Genomic DNA, 17,850 nt, shown 5'->3' with positions numbered 1-17,850 from the left:
GCACAATGAATGGGTTGTTGAGTTTGAAAATCATACTGCATGCTACTTACCCTGATTAGTTAACCGTACCACCAGGTGAACTGGATATCTTTTTTTTTTCTCTCCCTAATTTAGTCATGTCCAATTCCTCCTTGTCACTAGGGGGCTCCCACATCAAGCTACTGTACTACTACCACTCAGTCGGGAGGCCTGAAGACTATCACGTGTTTCCTCCGAACCACGTGACGCAAGCCGACCACATCTTTTCAAACTGCTTAGTGTAGATTGTACACTAAGTACCTCTCATCCCCCCACTCTGAGAGAGCTCGGCCAATCAGCTCTCTCTAGACCTCCGGCTGCGAGAGGTTACAGCATCACTTTGACTATCAATTATATACCAGTGACCTGGTGGCAGGATCCTGGGCACCCAAGGCTCATCTATGCCTGTGAGGACCAAAGGCTAGTTTATCCCCTCCGATCCCACAAAAACACAATGCTTAAATTACTGAAAAAAAGTTGGCTATGAGAGAAAACCCATTACCGTATCAAGGGCTTAGCAAGCAAAGAGTTCATGGTTGTTGATCCATCAATAAAATCCATCCCCTGATCGCAATCCGACCAAGCATCCACGGGATGTTCAGGAGAAACAAGTCTAATCCACGAAGGTTCTACCCTGCAATACCCCAAATTCTGACATCCTGGTGCCAGACACCACAGCACACCCTCAGTGGTCTTGTGGAGTCAAGCCCAGAATGGCCAGAGCTTCCTCGTGGTACAATATTGGGTTTAATGTTTTGAGTTTAATGCAATAGCTGATGTGTATGTATGTTTTGATTTATTTTACTGGTGTATGTTTTATTCTCCCGTGGGAGTGTAAGTCTGCAGTGGGACGTGCGAAAGAGTAACGCATGATGCTGCACACCTGTATTTCATGTCCGATGCCCTATTTACAGTAGAGCATGCCTTCCCTTCTCTCTCCCTCTCTCTGAACAGCGAGCATGTGTGGTGTCGTGAGCGGAGCATGACGAATTGCCAGAGAGTTAAAAAAATGATGCAGTTCTAGTTTTATTTGGGTTATATTACAGCTTGCTGACCATGCCTAAGAATATGAGCACCAATAAAAAAATATATGAAAAAAGAAATTTGTTGATCTAATATACATAGTGTATGTTGTTAGTGAGACTGTATGAAGGTATGATAAAATGATCGTGAGCGTTTCTTTAAAAATAAACTTAAGGCATAGCAGATGAGTGCTCATTCTTTCAGCTTATCCTTTAAACCACAGGCATATTTCCATGATGGGTAAATGCATCAAATTATTATTATTATTATTAATAATGATAATAATAACACTATTGTGTAAATCTTTCTATATTTGGAATTAAGCAAATATGTAATTCTCACATTCTATCCATTACATCTCTCTGTGGAAGAGAGCCAGTCGTACTCTTGTGATTTGCCCATAAGGGTTCTCCACCCGCGGTGAAGGCGGAACAGCGCTGTCGCTGTGTACGGTTGCCATGCAACAAGCCTCCTCGTGCACTATGGCTAAAGCTTTAATCCAAGCGTACCACTGTCTGCTGTGTTCCTTAACATTCATCACTTTTAAAGGACCTTAAATGAAAACGAGCACCTGTCCCTCACGTGTCTTGTAATATCCAAGGGTGTACAGTAGGGGTGGGTTTATTCCAGGCTGCGTGACATTCCTTTCATTGTCTCAAATGAACTGGAAAATATGTTTTGTTTTTTTGGAGGAAAAAGTCATTTAAACAAAGTAAATTGCTTTCCAGGTCCTAAGGGCTTGTGTCATAGTAGTGCCTCAGTCGTTTATCACAGAGCGTTAGAGGACGGTAATGATAATGATACTGCTGTCATATTTTTTTATCCTTTCCTCTTACATACTCAATCATTTTCATCGGGGTTGAGATATCTGCCGTCATTTCGCACTCATCGAAACTGCCAGTCGTGTCTTTAATTAATTCAGCTTGCATTGTTAATATATAAAATTCTTTTCGTTCGCTGTCACCATGGACATCTAACAAAGTGTTAAATGCACACACATTGCATGCTGAAAGAAAAAACATCCATATTCACGCCCTCATTCAGACACCCACTGGCTCTTTCTCGTGTCCACTGGACTGTGTCATGCGGCGCTTTAGTGCTGAGCGTGCACTCTGTCAGGCGCTCTCGTGGAGATGGATGAGGCGCATGGAGCAGCGCTGCTTACAGGAGATCAGCTGATGGACGCAGGGAACATTTTCACCTTGCATGGTTCTGACACTTTCCTCTTCAACCCCCCACTTCGCTCACCTCCCGGCACACACACACACTTCATCATTCCCCTTCAGCCTTGTGTCAGTGCATGCTCTATAATGCTGCAGTATAGTCCAGCAGCAAATCACCTTCTCACAGACACACACACACATACTTTCACAGGTAGATAACATCTCCCTCTCAGCTCCTACACACCCTGCAGAGAGACGTGCTCTAAAAGAAAAAAATATTTTTTTTGTTGTAATGATTCTTTCAATAGTATTACTATTATTAGCATTTATTCTCATATACTGTATATATTTTTTGCTTATATTGTATTGAGTTAACATTAAACTTGCAATATTATGTTGTTTACACACACGCCGACAGTAATTATAGAGCTGTCTAATAGTGACATCAATCAATTTCATATAATTATTATTATATTCCATTAGTGTTTTATAAGTCCTTGTATGCTTTACCAGGTTGGCAGCAATTGTATTTTTTTGTGATCATTAGATAATAACAATATATTGTATACATGACATATTGTTGTGGATCTTCCTCAAAACAAGTTGCATTCTAGACATTATAGCGGATAAAAAACAGTCGGGCTATAAAAAGTCTGTTTTCTCTCTTGGGGTTCATAGGATAGAAAAGGCATGAATTAAAAAAAAAAAAAAACCATTCCTGCTAAAGCCGAGAAATTTGTAAAGTTTTAAAGCTTTTTTTCTCCGTTACACACTGCAGCTGACACTGGAGCCTCCTTCCAAAATGTTAAATAAATTTCTCCTAAAGAAATCTTTATTATATCAATGATTGTATGCTTTTTGAAAATATCTTTAAACCTATGTATTATTAGACCTAAACAAATCAGTGATAAGAGTATGAGTATTAATGTAAAAAAACACCTTGGTTTTGAGTTCACCTTCTGTCGCTGGGGTGGTCCTGGGCCCTCAGGGCGTGGCTCTGCTGTTGGGGGTGGAGCCTCCGTGGATCAGACTTGTTTGTCTGGCGTATTCCAAGGGTGCTCGATCAGACTGGGATCTGGGGGATTTGGAGGACGGGTTGGTGGCCTTGGGCTTTTTGCCTGCCAGGCTTCATGCATGGGGGTCTGTGGTGCACTGGGAGTTTTGGTACCTTTCTGTCATGGCCAGCGTTGACTTTTTTCAGAGATTTGTGCTGCATTGGCTTTTCTGTGGGATCAGACCGGACCTTGGTTCAAATTTTTACACAGCTAAATATTATATATTATATTTGCAGAATATAGTGGAGGTGGCATGTTGGCTTAGTGGTTAGCACAGTAGCCTTGTACCTCCAGGGTCTGGGTTCGGTTCCCGCCTCTGTGTGCATTGATTTTGCATGTTCTCCCCGCGCTTGGTTAGTTTCTTCCTACAGTCCAAAGACATGCAAATTAGGCCAATTGGCAGTCCCAAATTGCTCATAGTGTGTGTATGTGTGTGCAAGGGATTATCACCCTGTCCAGGGTCTACCCCGCCTTGTGCCTCCTGGCATACGCTCCAGGCTCCTGTATTCAGGATTAAGCGGTATTAAATAAGTGTGAGTGAGAATATAATGGAGTTTGTGTTATTTTATAGAATGTAAGATATTACAGTACAGCGCTTTACTGTAAGCATGTTTCCAGGTGTTTATTGAAAAAACAACAACTGCGAACCCTATTGTCAGGAAATGAGTGAATAAATGTACAGGCCCTTTGTTTGAAGGGGAAGTAAAGCGAAGTGCATGTAATAGGTACATGTAATGTGTGGAAATTAGCAAGACCTAATTTAAAAGGTAAAAAAACAAAACATGCACTTTGCTGTGTAATTAGTATGTCGTTACTTTCAAATTACAGATTGAAATCGTAATCTTTTGATCACAATAAGAAAATGTGTTAGAGAGCTGGGTAGGTTTTAGGTAAGGTGACGGATACAATGTAATCACCCGTTCTTTTCAAAAGCAAAGCATGAACATATCAGTGTGATATCTGAGGGTTCACCATGACCTAATGGATATAACCCAGCATAAAACCTGATATATTATAATTTGCTGAGATTGCATTCAAAGCTTCCTAATACCTGACGTTCACATGGGGAACAAAGCATTACGAGCAGATAAAATGGACTGAGAAAATTGTGCCAGTGTGACAAAAAGCAGAACTGATGGAGAACAAAGGAACTGCTTGTGCTCCAACACATCCCACCTCCGCTGTGAAACAGTGACATGGATGTGTGACTGCAGTAACTGGCTCACTTGGATTTAATGATGATGCGAGTGAGTCCCACTTAGCAAAGGCCAGACAGTGAGTACTCCGACAGTACTTGTTCGCTCATTTTAGAGAGCTTTTATGTCATTAAAAGAACTTTTAAAAATAATATTATAACACGGTGCCCAAGAAAAACGCCTGAAAATACAACATAACAGGAAGATACAATGTAACAAGTTATAATAATGTTTTATTGTACAAGCAAGAGTAGAGAGCCTGCCAGAGCCAGCCTGCGCTCCTCAAGTCGCTAAAGATTAGGTCAGATTCCCTGTGCTTAGACATAACTGAATTATTACGATTACCATGATATACTATATAATAAGTTGAAGTGAAGGGGTGTTTCAGTGGTTATGGCATTGGCCTACAGTTCCAGGTTCAAACTCCACAACTGCTCAGATGTATAGTGAAATAAAAATGCAATTCCCTTTGGATAAGAGGGTGGCCAAATGATGTAAATTAATTCATAAATTTTAAATTTATGAATATTTGGGAGATAAATTTGTCAGAGGCAAAAAAAAAAAACTAGGAGATGCTCACACCGATTTATGTCTCTTGAAAATTATACTTTGTTTGTTGCATTATTTATAGCGCAGATGTTAATGATGTTGATGTGAGGTAAGATATGCACATAATAAGACATTTTTTAAATTAAAAATAGAAAAAAAATGTTTTTATGGAAGACCATAAAGAACCACAATATTTAATCCCCAAATTATGAAAAACTTAAAAAGCTAACATTTGAACAACAGACCATGTTTGCACAGATGTGCCAAAGAGTAGAGCCCACCTCAAGGTGCAATACAATGTTACACCTTGTTATCTACTTTTCTCAGTTTTCTAAATTTAATTTTTTTTTTATTCATCCTCTTAATGTATTAATATATTAAATTAATTATGAATTTATACTTTGTGTTTTCATCCTTCTCTCCCGGACACTTTACCTTATTAGAGCAGGTTTGATAGCACAGTCAGCTACTCAGCATGCAAAGTGTGCTTTTTCTCTCTGAATCCACTCAAAGGACCATTCAAGCGAACTATTAGCATAGATCAAGCATGCGCGCTCTCTCTCCTCAGGCCAAAGTGCCCCATCCAATTACCTCCCACTGTAAATTCTGAGGTAAATTCAATACCCTTGCATAAGTCGTGTAATACTGTCTCTCACCTATTTTTTGTATTTTTATTCTATTTACTCTCAATATATCTGTTTTTATCCCAATTTAAATGTAAATTTCCATGAACTAGCTAGTTCTCGTTTACCACACACACACACACACACACACTCACACATAAGTTCTCGTTTACCACACATACACACACACACACACACACACACACACACACTCACACATAAGTTCTCGTTTACCACACATACACACACACACACACACACACACACTCACACATAAGTTCTTGTTTACCACACATACACACGCGCGCGCGCACAAACAAAACCCAAGTCTGGGCCTCCTGAGTGGGGAATCCATCTGAGATAGTCCAAGAAAGTAAACCTTTCCAGGAACCTTTTAGGACATTTTTAAAAACCCTTCACTTGATTGCAAAAGCATGTACTAACCCTTTAAGACATATGTAGCGTCAGTCACTGCATCCTCAACTGCAGCTTACTTAATTCCACAGGAATGAAATTAAAGGAGAGCACTAACGCACCGTCTGTACCACTTTATCCTGTATACAGGGTCACAGGCCTATCCCAGAAGACGAGGCAGGGCACCAATTCATTGCAGTACACACACACACACACACACACACTACAGGGCAATTTGGGAACACCAATTATTCAAATTTGCATGTCTGTGGGAGAAAACCAGAGCACCCAGAAGAAACCCAACAAGCATGGGATGAACATGCAAGCAGACCCGGATCCCAGAGGTGCGAGGTCACAGTGCTAACCACTACACCATAGTGCCTTCTGAGAGCACTTTGCATTGTTTTTAATTCACTAGTTTCTTTCTTATTGACAAGAAAGAGAAAAAAAAATCACTTTGGATTACATTTGTTATGGGTTACAAAAGTCTACGTGTTGAAAAAGTCTCTTCATGGATTCAGGGCAGCCAAGCCAGACAGGTTAGATAAGAACAGCCTATGATCTGATCTCCATCTATTTATCCTTTTTAATTAAATATTGATCTATATATCAATAGAATGGTTTTGTCTATACATAGTATAACTCAGAACTTTTTTATTGATATCTTTTTCTGTCTGCCTGTCTGTATGTATGTCTGTCCAGCCAGATTTTGTCACAGCATCAAACAAAACGGGCTGGACAGACTTTAACAACATTCAGTAGTCCTTAGTTTTTTTTTTTACCTGAAGTTTAACCTGCATCATAAGTGAAAATTAAAATAAGCTACTAATAAACATATTTTTAGCTTTACCCTTTTAATTATTTCAATTTTGTTCTTATTTTTTTCCCCTCGTCAACAACGGGTACTTTAGCCAGTCTGTCCTATAACTAATGACATAGAAAAGAATGGGCGATGTTTGGTTTTGTTACATGATAAGACACAAAAGAGGCAAGCCGTCACTCTTTTTGAGTTATCTAGACAATGACACTCAAAACTGAAGCGGTTTTGACGAGTACTTCAGTAGATGATAACCTCTTTGATTTGTCGTATTCAAACAATGTCATTACAGAAACATTCTTTATTTCATAGACATCTGGTTGAATGGCAGAAATAACCTTAAGGTGATTATTGCATTTCATCTCTGACTGGTGTATTATTTTGGGTGAGCACATCATTATGTCAAGTGGAACACTGAACATCACAGACTGAACCAATTGCTCCGTCTTTGTCTTCTGCTTAACAGTATTGTCTGCTTTGATTGCACTGGTGACATTTGGTTAATGTTTTATCTAAAGGAACAGTCACCCTATAATCTGAGCGGTAAAAAAATAAACTTGCGTATCTGGTGAGTTAGACAACTCTCCAAATGTGCACATTTTAAAACGTTTTTATTCTTCTGGGTGTTTGTGGAGTGATTCAAATGATAGAAAATAATAGCAACAAGTATCTCTAGCCTAAAACCAGTAATACAACATAGAAGCAATTGGTATAGTTGTCTTTCTGATATGAGAAGATATGAGAAAAATAAAACACACTCAACCATTAAAACAAAGGGCATTTACAAATTTTCACCCAACATTTGTTTTTTTTTTTACCTGTAAATATGATTCCCCTTGAAAGCTTACCATGATCCTTTCACTTGCTTTAATCTGCCTCTCATTAAATCTCCCTGCTCTTCTCATCTCTCTACACATCTGTCCAGTACATACAAAGAGAGTGAGACATAATGATGAATAATTCACTACCACTTTAACCCATGTGTGCTTTTTTGCTTGCCTCCTCCTGTTAATTCGGTTTGCTTTCTGAAAGGGAGCGGTACGGACAATAACTCATTAATCCAACAAAAAACAAAGGTTTATTGAATTATGCAGCTTGAGCTGAACACACTGACACTTTTTTTAAAAAGCATTAGATGGTGTTTTCTAATGTTGTGAGAATAAACCTCAGATAGATCAGAATGGTAGTGAATAAGATAATAATAATAATAATAATCATATAATAAAAGTGGTAGACATATTTACATATACCGTAGTGAAAACTTTCTTCACTGTCCCACTGTTCTCACACAGGACCTCCATGGTACACAGTGTTACTCAAATGCTCCTGTGACACACATAGGATGACAGACTGTGGTTTGTTTGCATCAAGCCATATACTGTATATATACAGTACTGTGCAAAAGTCTTAGGCACTATATTATATGCTGTACCATTTTTTGTTAAATAACAACATACAAGTTGATAAATAACATTACAGGAGAATAGATCCATGGCTGTGAAAAAAAAAAAATAGTACAAGACGGACCAGTTTTCGAATGGAAACAAAAAACCTAATGTACGCTCCTGGGATTTGCATAAACATAGAAAGGAGCCGGTGTGGGGAAAGTTACCTTATAAAGAACTCAAAAGATGCTTTTGAAAACATTTCTGCATAAAAGAAGTGCATCAAGTGGTGAGACCAGCGATGCAGTGGTGAGACCAGCGATGCTCTACGGCTTAGAGACAGTGGCACTGAAGAAAAGACAGGAGGCAGAGTTGGAGGTAGCAGAGCTGAAGATGTTGAGGTTCTCCTTGGGAGTAACAAGGATAGATAGGATGAAAAATGAGTTCATCAGAGGGACAACCCATGTTAGATGTTTTGGAGATAAAGTCAGAGAGGCCAGATTGAGGTGGTTTGGACATGTTCAGAGGAGAGATGGTGAATATATCGGTAGAAGGATGCTGAGGTTGGAACTGCCAGGCAGGAGATCTAGAGGAAGACCAAAGAGGAGATTTATGGATGCATAAAGTTAGTTGGTGTGAGAGAAGAGGATGCAGAGGATAGGGTTAGATGGAGGCAGATGATTTGCTGTGGCGACCCCTGAAAGGGAACAGCCGAAAAACAAAGAAGAATGAAAATAAACAGTCAGTATTTGGAGTGAAAACTCATTGTTTAAATCAGGAGTTTTAGACACAGATTTGTGCAGTTTTATAAGAAAACAGCTGTTAGGTTTTACAGAGCTTGCTGGAGAATATAAGTTCTTCTGGTAACTTTGTCACACTCGCTCCTTTAAATTTTTATGCAAATCCCAGGAGCGTACATAAGGTTTTTTGTTTGTTGGATGAAACCAGTCACGGATCACTTTCAACAAAAAAACACATCTGACATTAAAAAAAAAAAAAAATGACCTTCTTAATTATTGCATCTAAGGCATTCTGAATCACATCCGTGTTTTTTTATTTACGACTACAAAGCTCTTTCACCACTTTCACCTTTGTTGATTATGCAAACTGTTTGCATATTCATATTGCTATTTGTCGGTTGCCAGCTCCACCAGTCGCGATTAGTTAGTTTTTCCAGTTGCTAAAGAATATACCGTATGTTGGCAAAGCAAAAATAACTGGTCAAATAAAGCAACAAATCATGATCTGTTGATAATAAATGGTGTTTGCAGGACTGTTGTATAAAAGCAATATCACGCTCAAGCTCATGCTGTAGTGCTGGATATCAGCACAGCTGCGATGCCTTGATTTGGGCTGGTAAAATGATTGCACTAACTTTAAGCCATAGCTCTTTTACTTTAATTAACTTGATTTGCAGGCCAAGTGTTGAAGCAAGCGTGGAAAGGAAGCATGTGACTAAATGCTCAGTGCTTGCAGAGTTGAAGTGCTCTCACATGTGACAGTTTCTCTTCATGCTTGCTTCACTGCTCCCCACTTTTGAATACTTTTTGTGCAGGCAATTCACAGCAACTTGCTCTCAATTTTAATGACCAATTCGCAAAAAGGTCTGTGCTCTCAACGTCTCACAAGCCAGCTGTTAAAGATACTGTTTAAATGGCACAACCTGACAATTATGAATTGACAGTGCTGTATGGATCCACTATGGTGGTTTAAAAAATATTCCATGGCCACAACTTACTAAGGCATGGGAACAAGATGTTAGGGTCACAGCATCAAAATGTGTGGAAACAAGATAGTTTAGTGCATGATCATGAGATACTCTGTGGTGGAAAAGACTATATACAGTAGTAATCCGTAGGAACTAAATCCTTTATGTCCCAGATGTGACAGGGTGATTGTTGTTATGGAGTGATACTATGTGCCAGTATATGTGCCAGTATGTACTATATATAAAATTAAATATATATCTATACTAACATAAATTAAAACAGTTTGAAGTTGTCCATAAGAGGCTAAATACTATTAAGTTATTACATTGTGGCCATGCATTATACCATTTTGTCCTCACGTCTTAGTAATTAGTGGCCACAACATAGTATCTCATTCCCATGCTTTAGTAAGTTGTGGCCATGATTTTTTCCCCCTCTGGGTTCGGTAATGTTCTTTTTATTTTTTCCCATCATAGTTCTCTTAGTCCATTTTATTTTAGACCATAATATGCATTTTGTACAGACTAGGCTTGATATGTTGGATAATTTAATAATCTAGACTCATCCTAATGCTACTGTAAGCCTGTATAGGAGATCTGTGGATGCAAAGTGAACGTGTTACATTATCACCAACCCTTTAAAATGGTTTTGTTATTACCTTCCCGGACTTCATTATATTTTCCACTCTCTGTTCAGGGACTTATTTGTATTTAGGAACACCTTTGTTTCTGTAAGTTGTAACTGTGTGGTGGTCTTTGTCTCCAGTACAGGATTGGGCAGCTGTACATGATCAGCAAGCATAGCCACGAGCAGAGCGAGCGGGGCGAGGGTGTGGAGGTGGTGCAAAACGAGCCGTTTGAGGACCCCACATATGGTGCCGGCCAGTTCACTGAGAAACGCGTCTATCTCAACAAGTGGGTACAACGATACTGCTCCTCTATACAAGCCACATCTCTTACGGAAACGTTTATGCCCAACATTTATATGACATGAATTTGACTAACATAGTTTAAAAATAGTTTTTGGAAGTAATGAAATTAAGACAGTCTTTGCATAGGAATCAAGGTCACTATGTGGACAAATCCCTGACCAACCGTTATGTACTTCATGATCCCACTTTGCTTCTCCTTATCTTTATAATATACTTTGCAATAGGAATGGTTCTGGAGATTATAAGTGCACTGTTTGAACTTTAATAGATTCAATTATAATTAATAAGAATTAAAAAAAAAAATCTACTCCAATCCCATTAACTGTTCTGTCCGCTGCACCTCCCCTGAGCATGCGGCAGCAAGATTCTAAAAGTTATAAAGTGAGCTACAAAGTCAGCTGTTATGACATTCAAACATACAGAGAACATTGACTTAGAGCATCTGTACCATATGTGTGTGTGCCCTGTGATGGATTGGCACCCTGTCCAGGGTTCTCCACCTCATGACCAAAATCTCTTGGAATAGGCTCCAGGCGCCCCACGATCATGTACATAGCATAAAGCATCCAATAATGTCTTCACAGAGTGGCCCAGCAATGTGTTTCCGTACTTTTGCTACTAATTTTTTTTACGCTTAATTTATTTTACGCTGTGAGCCCTGGAGAGGGATTTGACAGCAAGCGTGACCTCAGCTTTTCCTCTGTTGTAAGCTCCACCAGGAAACGCTAGGAGACCAGAAAGCATGTTTATCTTTATTACATGCTGCTTTTTGCTGCTTTAGTTTGTAATATGAACAAGGCTCTACTGGATACAAAAAGTATAGAAAGTAGCTGTAGAAAAACCTACTGACCCATTTCAGAACATTTACACTAGAATAGTGTGTAGACTGAATTCAAAACAGTAAAAGTGCTGACAAATTTAACTTGTATGATGTGATAGATAGTTGAAAAGTGACCTCAAACCACCTCAATCCTTACTTTTTTGTCAGCTAAAAAATGCTCTCAGTTAACCAGCATGTCTCTTGACAGTCAGAGCATGGAAGCATAACCTCGGGTTCAGATGATCATCTGTGCAGCACAGACACTGGGAAAATTAAGCAAAAATAGATTTTAAATGGGTTCAAGGCAGAAGAATACAAAATCTGGTTGCACAGGAGTTGGGTCCATTAGTTTAGTCTATCCAATCATCCATCTAGGACCCCCTGTAGTCCAACTGGGGACCATGGTGGCCAATGGTGACCATTGTATTTATTTCCATTTTCACAATAGTAGTAGGGCCATCAGTCAGCATTCACACACTACGGCCAATTTGGAAACGCCAGTTAGCCTAATCTGCATGTCCTTGGACTTTGGGAGGAAACCGGAGTACCCAGAGGAAACCCACCAAGCATGGGGAGAACATGTAACCTTCATGCACACGGACCCGTGAACTGAACCCGGACCCTGGAGGTGCAAGGCGACAGTGCTAACACCTGCACTACACCCCGTGCTGCAAATTAGTTGGATACCTTGCTCAATTTATTTTTTGAAAGGAACAACTTCCTTTTTTTTGACCGATCTTGCTTTTTTTGAATTGTGAATCAGATGTGCGCTCGCTCTATACACTTATATATACTTTTTACACTTTTATTCTAGTCAGGATTGAGATCAATTAGAAATTGTCTCAGTTAGCAGATTCGTAATAACAGTACTATTAATAACACCGTCAAACCCTCCCTGCCTTCGGTTTGATTTTGCAAGAAGGTGTTATATTTTTAAAACTGTCTCCTGTCTCCTGCAATCCTCCTAAGGACTCCTGCAGTATTTAGTACACCAGAGGTGAATAAAGACATAAGGTGAAATGTGGCATTATACTGTACAGGTATACAGCTAAACCTACTGTACAGTAGGCTTATACTGTATGAGCCTAGCCCCGTCAGGACCTTGGTAATCATTCAGCCCGGATTTACTTTCTCCAGAGTGAGTTTTTCATTCAGGCAGCGTTGGAGCTTATGGCATTAGGATCGGTCCCTGTGTCGTGGCATCTTGTAATGGAAGGGATTTGTTTTAAATGTGCTTCCAAAGCAAACATATGATCCAGTCAAACGTAAGAGGTGATTCGAACTTGCTTGGACGTCATAGGATGTTTCTGAATTACAACCTGAACAGATCAACCAAGCAGCTTCTGATTATTATACCAACTACATAAGAGGATTGAATGAGGGTTGATGAAAGGCATGCAGATTTGAAAGAACAGAGAGGCAAATGCAAATTTGGTAAACTAAAAGAACTTCATGGGCAAACAAAAGAAGTACTCGGAGATGAAACAGGAGACAGAGATGAGGGTGGCAGCCTCCTGCAGAACTACACAGGAAGACAGATATCTTAGGTCAGGCTTATATAACACATCATTTGAGACTTTACTTTGAGGGACCATTCCTACACCTGCATAGAGAATTTAACAAGCAACCCTAATTTTTAAGGTTTAGAGAAATGAAAGTCACAATAAATACCGAAAAAATATCTATGTACAGTAACGAGGCATAATCGTGGCAAGTGGTACAAACTGATGCCACAATGCAATGAATATCCTCTGCAATTTTAATGAGAATAAATGCAGATTTATTCTGGTCCTGGTTTATGATGAATTTGCATTCTTATAGGCTGCCTTATGTTCACTCTAAAGTGGGCGCATTTAGCTAAATCATCACAGGTGTGCGAAATCATACACAGATTGACTGGGCCAAGCCAACATAAATGTTTCCTCAACACTTATGGTTCGAGTCCCAAATTGGTCCACTTCACCTTTGCGATAAATCTGCATGTAAATTTTGATTTGTTTAAATTGTACCCCTATGACTGCACATCTTTGCTGAATCTCTCTATTTCCAGGCTCATCCCAGTGTGTCTCAGTAATCTCCAATGTGTGAGCTGTCTGGCTGCCAAACTGAGTTCAGACCATTACTACACTTTCCATTACATGATTTAATTCTGAGCTGATGGTCTGCCAGAAACAGAAGCAGTTACTCTTGACAGCCTGACTGTTAGAATCATTCTGCTCTCTTATTGATGAAAACCTCCATTTTGATCTCTTTTTTATTTTTTTTATTTTTCTCATTTACAGCAAGCTGCCGAGCTGGGCGCGAGCATTTGTTCCGAAGATTTTCTATGTAACGGAGAAGGCATGGAACTATTACCCCTACACAATCACTGGTAACTCTACCACCATGACGGTTAGAGAGATGAACAGGGACACTCAAAGCAAGATAGCAATTATCCCAGAGACAATTTCGAGGAGAATCAGGGCATTCCTTTGACTCTGCTATCTGGAGAATCTATTATCCCAGGGGTCTCAGATCTGCCATGAAACATCAGACAGAGCACAGATATAAAATATAACTTAAAAATAAAAAGCATTATAATTGTTAATATTTACTGTCTCAAGGATTCTCGAATCAGAAAACCGCACATCATAATAAAAAGGTTTTACAGTCTGTTTATTATTATAAGAGTGGTCTCATGCCAGAATAAAAAAAATAGACATTAATACTGTACTAGAAAAGTACTAGATAATTTGAGAAAATCCTAGCTATTTCAGATATTATTTTAATGAACAAAAAAGATCTGCATTTTTAAAAAAAAGTAAGTTTTTTTCTCAGAAAAAAATTCTCATCATTTTTAATCTAACAAAACAGTGCAAAATGTATAGAATTCTACTACCGTTTAGTGCTATGACTTTCCTCTTACATTTCTAAGACCATCAATTATATTTGTCAGTACAGTGTCAAGCAGGTATTTTTTAAACAATTATTATTTTGAAGGGCGTTCAAGTCAAGTTTTAATTGTACAGAATAACAGAACTAAAAACTACCTTTATTTCTCTGTATAATCCTCTGCTACTACTAATTGAAGGTAAATAAAGGAGTTCCTGGGTGGCCAGTGTTTTAGACGTGAAGTAGGTGGTCTGATCATTTCTCAGCACACATGGTCAGACTACTGTACCTGCTTTATGTCTAAAACACTGGCCTACCAGGAATTTCTTTAATTACTTTCAATTAGTCAAAATGGCTTGGAATGAGGTCAGAACTGTACAAGCAATTGTCCTGCAATGGTAATCAAACCAGGACATTTTTCCCTAAGAGCCTTCCACTTGCTGAATGTTCACAGGAATGACTGCAGTGTGCTCCAAGCTGGGTTGGTCATTTATGCGAATACAGCGTTTTAAAAAAATTTAAACTATTTTACTCTAGCTAAGAGTCTTATTGGCGGCACGGTGGCTTAGTGGTTATCATTTTCACCTTGTACCTCCATGTCCCGGGCGTCAATTCCCACGCTGGGTCCGGTGTGCCTGTGCTCCCTATGCTTGGTGGGTTTCCTCCCACAGTCTAAAGACATGCAGATTAGTCTAATTGGCGTTCCCAAATTGCTGTAGTGTGTAAATGTTGACTGGAGGTCCTACAGCAGTCGTACAAACAGGAATAAATATAATGGTCACCATTGGCTTTCACAGTCCCTAGTTCGACTAGAGAGGTTACTAGATGGATGTATGGAAGAGGCTCATTACTGTACTGTGCTTGATGTGTTCTTGTCATGAACTCATGCATACCCTACGCTTTCGTCCCTTGACATTTTCTTTACCACGCTGTCATGCTTCCCACCACGCGTCATGTTTTCCCACACTGTCATCTCTCCTTACACGCCCCTGGACCGCCCCGCCTGCAAACCGGTTTCTCATCCGGCTTATAAGGAAGGCTCACTTTCCCGCCTGATTATTGTGTGTTTTTCACGTCAGTATTCTCGCATTTTGTTTCATAGTTTTCACAATGTCAACCCTGCTTTGTTTTCGAGTTTTCCCGATTCTTGTTTCACTTTTTGGATTAGTCGCTTCACTCTGATTTAACGGCTTTGAACTCTTGCTTTTGTTTCTGGACTACGGCTCTGCTTCGCATTTTTTTTGGCTTAACGCCCTTGCTGATGGATTACAGGGCTTTTGAACTCTCGCTCTTGTTCCTCGATTCTGGCTCTGCTTCATGTCTCTCCACGACACAGCTTCCGGTTCTCACAGTTCCCCAATCGCCTCACGACCACATCTGCTTCTCTGCATCTGGATCTATCTCTCCACTACTTCGTCGCTACTTTCTGACAGAATAATCCGGCCAAACGGAATAGATCCAGCAGAGTACGACAGGGTGAGGCTGGCCCTGGAGAGCCAGTGCGCTTTCCTCGGGAAGCAGCAGCAAGAACTCCTCACCACTATGCAGACTCTTGCCAACGTCACCACTCCGGTTATCCTCAAGGCAAGTCACATGTCCTGAAACCCCACGCGAGCCATGCTTACCAGCCCTGCCCACTTATGGGGGAGAGCCAGGTACATGCAAATCATTTCTCTTTCAGTGCTCAGAAGGCGAGGCTTTTGGACCCTCGCCTTCACAAGTGGATGGAATGACAGGACCCTATCTGACGTCTTCCTCGAGGCCTTATCAGAGGCAGTCAAAGATGAACTCGTCTCTTAGGAGCTACACGCCGATCTTAACAGACTCATGGATCTCGCTGGTTGGGTCGACGCATGCCTCCATTCAGGGCAGACTTCCAGGAGATTGCCCCCTGCTAGAAGACCCCCTCCCCAAGACAGCTCACGGGTCCCTTTCTCCGAGACAGACCAATCAGTAGGAGCCTATGCAGTTAGACAGGACTTGAATCTCAAAGGAAGAGAGGCGGCGGTGCCTTGGGACATTAACTGCCTATTAAAAGGAGCCTCCCTTTAGTCAGACTGGGAGCATTAGAGGGCGCTCCTTCAGACAGACTTTCAGAACCACGCCCCCTACTCCCCGCTAGGTTAATCATCGGCCAGCATGTTTACCAGGATTATCTCATCGACTCCGGTTCTGACCGTAACCTTATCAACACTGCTACAGCTAGGGCGCTAAAGGTCCCTTGTGTTCCAGTAGAACCTCCGCTCTCGGTTCAGGCCCTAGACGGAAGCCCTCTGCCAGCCATCACACGGCGAACCCTTTCACTTACGCTAAGAATTTTAGGGAACCACTCTGAGGATATCTGTCTGTTGATTATTCGACGATTCCTTGGATATCTCCAATGTTGGCGCCGAATACCACGATCCAAAGCTGGTTTTCAACAAGGTACGGGCCACTTCACTTCCTCCCCATTGACCTTATGACTGTCCCATAGACCTCCTTCAGGATACCTCTTCTCCAAAGGGTCGTCTCTACTCTTTGACACGCCAAGAGCAAGGAGCCATAAACGAGCACATCACGGGGGCTCACCCGTAGGGGCAGGTTTTTTTCTTTGTTAAAAAAAAAAGACTGGTCCCTTTCCCTATGCATTAATTACAGAGGGCTTAACGAGATAACAGGCAGGAACCGCTACCCCTTACCGCTCATGTTTACCCCCTTCAACACCCCGACTGGGCATTATGACTATTTGCTAGTGCCGTTCAGACTCACCAACACCCCTGCCGTCTTCCAGAACCTGATAGACGATGTACTCAAGAGACTTTCTGAACCTTTATCTTTTTTTCTATCTATTCTTTTTCATGACCTGGAGAAGCAATGGCGTCATGTTCCCCAAGTGTTACGTCTACCACCTTTCCAAGTTTTGTTATCTCCCCCTCGCGGCTGGAGATTAAACCGTCATGCTTGCTACCAGGGACATCCCTTTGAGAACACTCTCACACAAACTCTCACCTCGCTTCATCGGGCCCTTCCCTAAAAACCCTACTTTCCACGTTTTACAGCTACAACGTATCGTAAACTGCTCCCGGGCCGCCCCGCCTGCACACCAGTTTCTCATCCGGCGCTGATTTCTTTCTGCTTATAAGGAAGCACAGCGCACTATCTTGCTGCTGGATTATTGTGGGTTTTCACCTTAATATTCTCTCGTTTTGTTTCATAGTTTCATGTTGTTGACCCCGTTTTGTTTTTCCGTTTTCACGATTCTCATCTCACGTTTTGGATTAGTTGCTTCACTCTGAT

General features: G+C 40.6%; 1 protein-coding gene across 1 annotated transcript in view; it reads left to right on the top strand.

Annotated features, from left to right (window-relative positions):
- The window catches only part of pitpnc1a (phosphatidylinositol transfer protein cytoplasmic 1a), a 77,604-nt gene that overhangs the window by 29,897 nt on the left and 29,857 nt on the right, over window positions 1-17,850 (top strand). Inside the window, exons 3-4 of the mRNA XM_053514142.1 lie at window positions 10,718-10,866; window positions 13,986-14,074. Of these exons, the coding sequence (XP_053370117.1) occupies window positions 10,718-10,866; window positions 13,986-14,074 (238 nt within the window). The remainder of the gene's footprint in view (window positions 1-10,717; window positions 10,867-13,985; window positions 14,075-17,850) is intronic.

This window comes from Clarias gariepinus, chromosome 16, assembly GCF_024256425.1.
Source record: "Clarias gariepinus isolate MV-2021 ecotype Netherlands chromosome 16, CGAR_prim_01v2, whole genome shotgun sequence".
Classification (NCBI taxonomy): domain Eukaryota; kingdom Metazoa; phylum Chordata; class Actinopteri; order Siluriformes; family Clariidae; genus Clarias; species Clarias gariepinus.
Note: the sequence above shows the minus strand (reverse complement) of the source record. Positions and strands in the feature narration are given on the sequence as shown.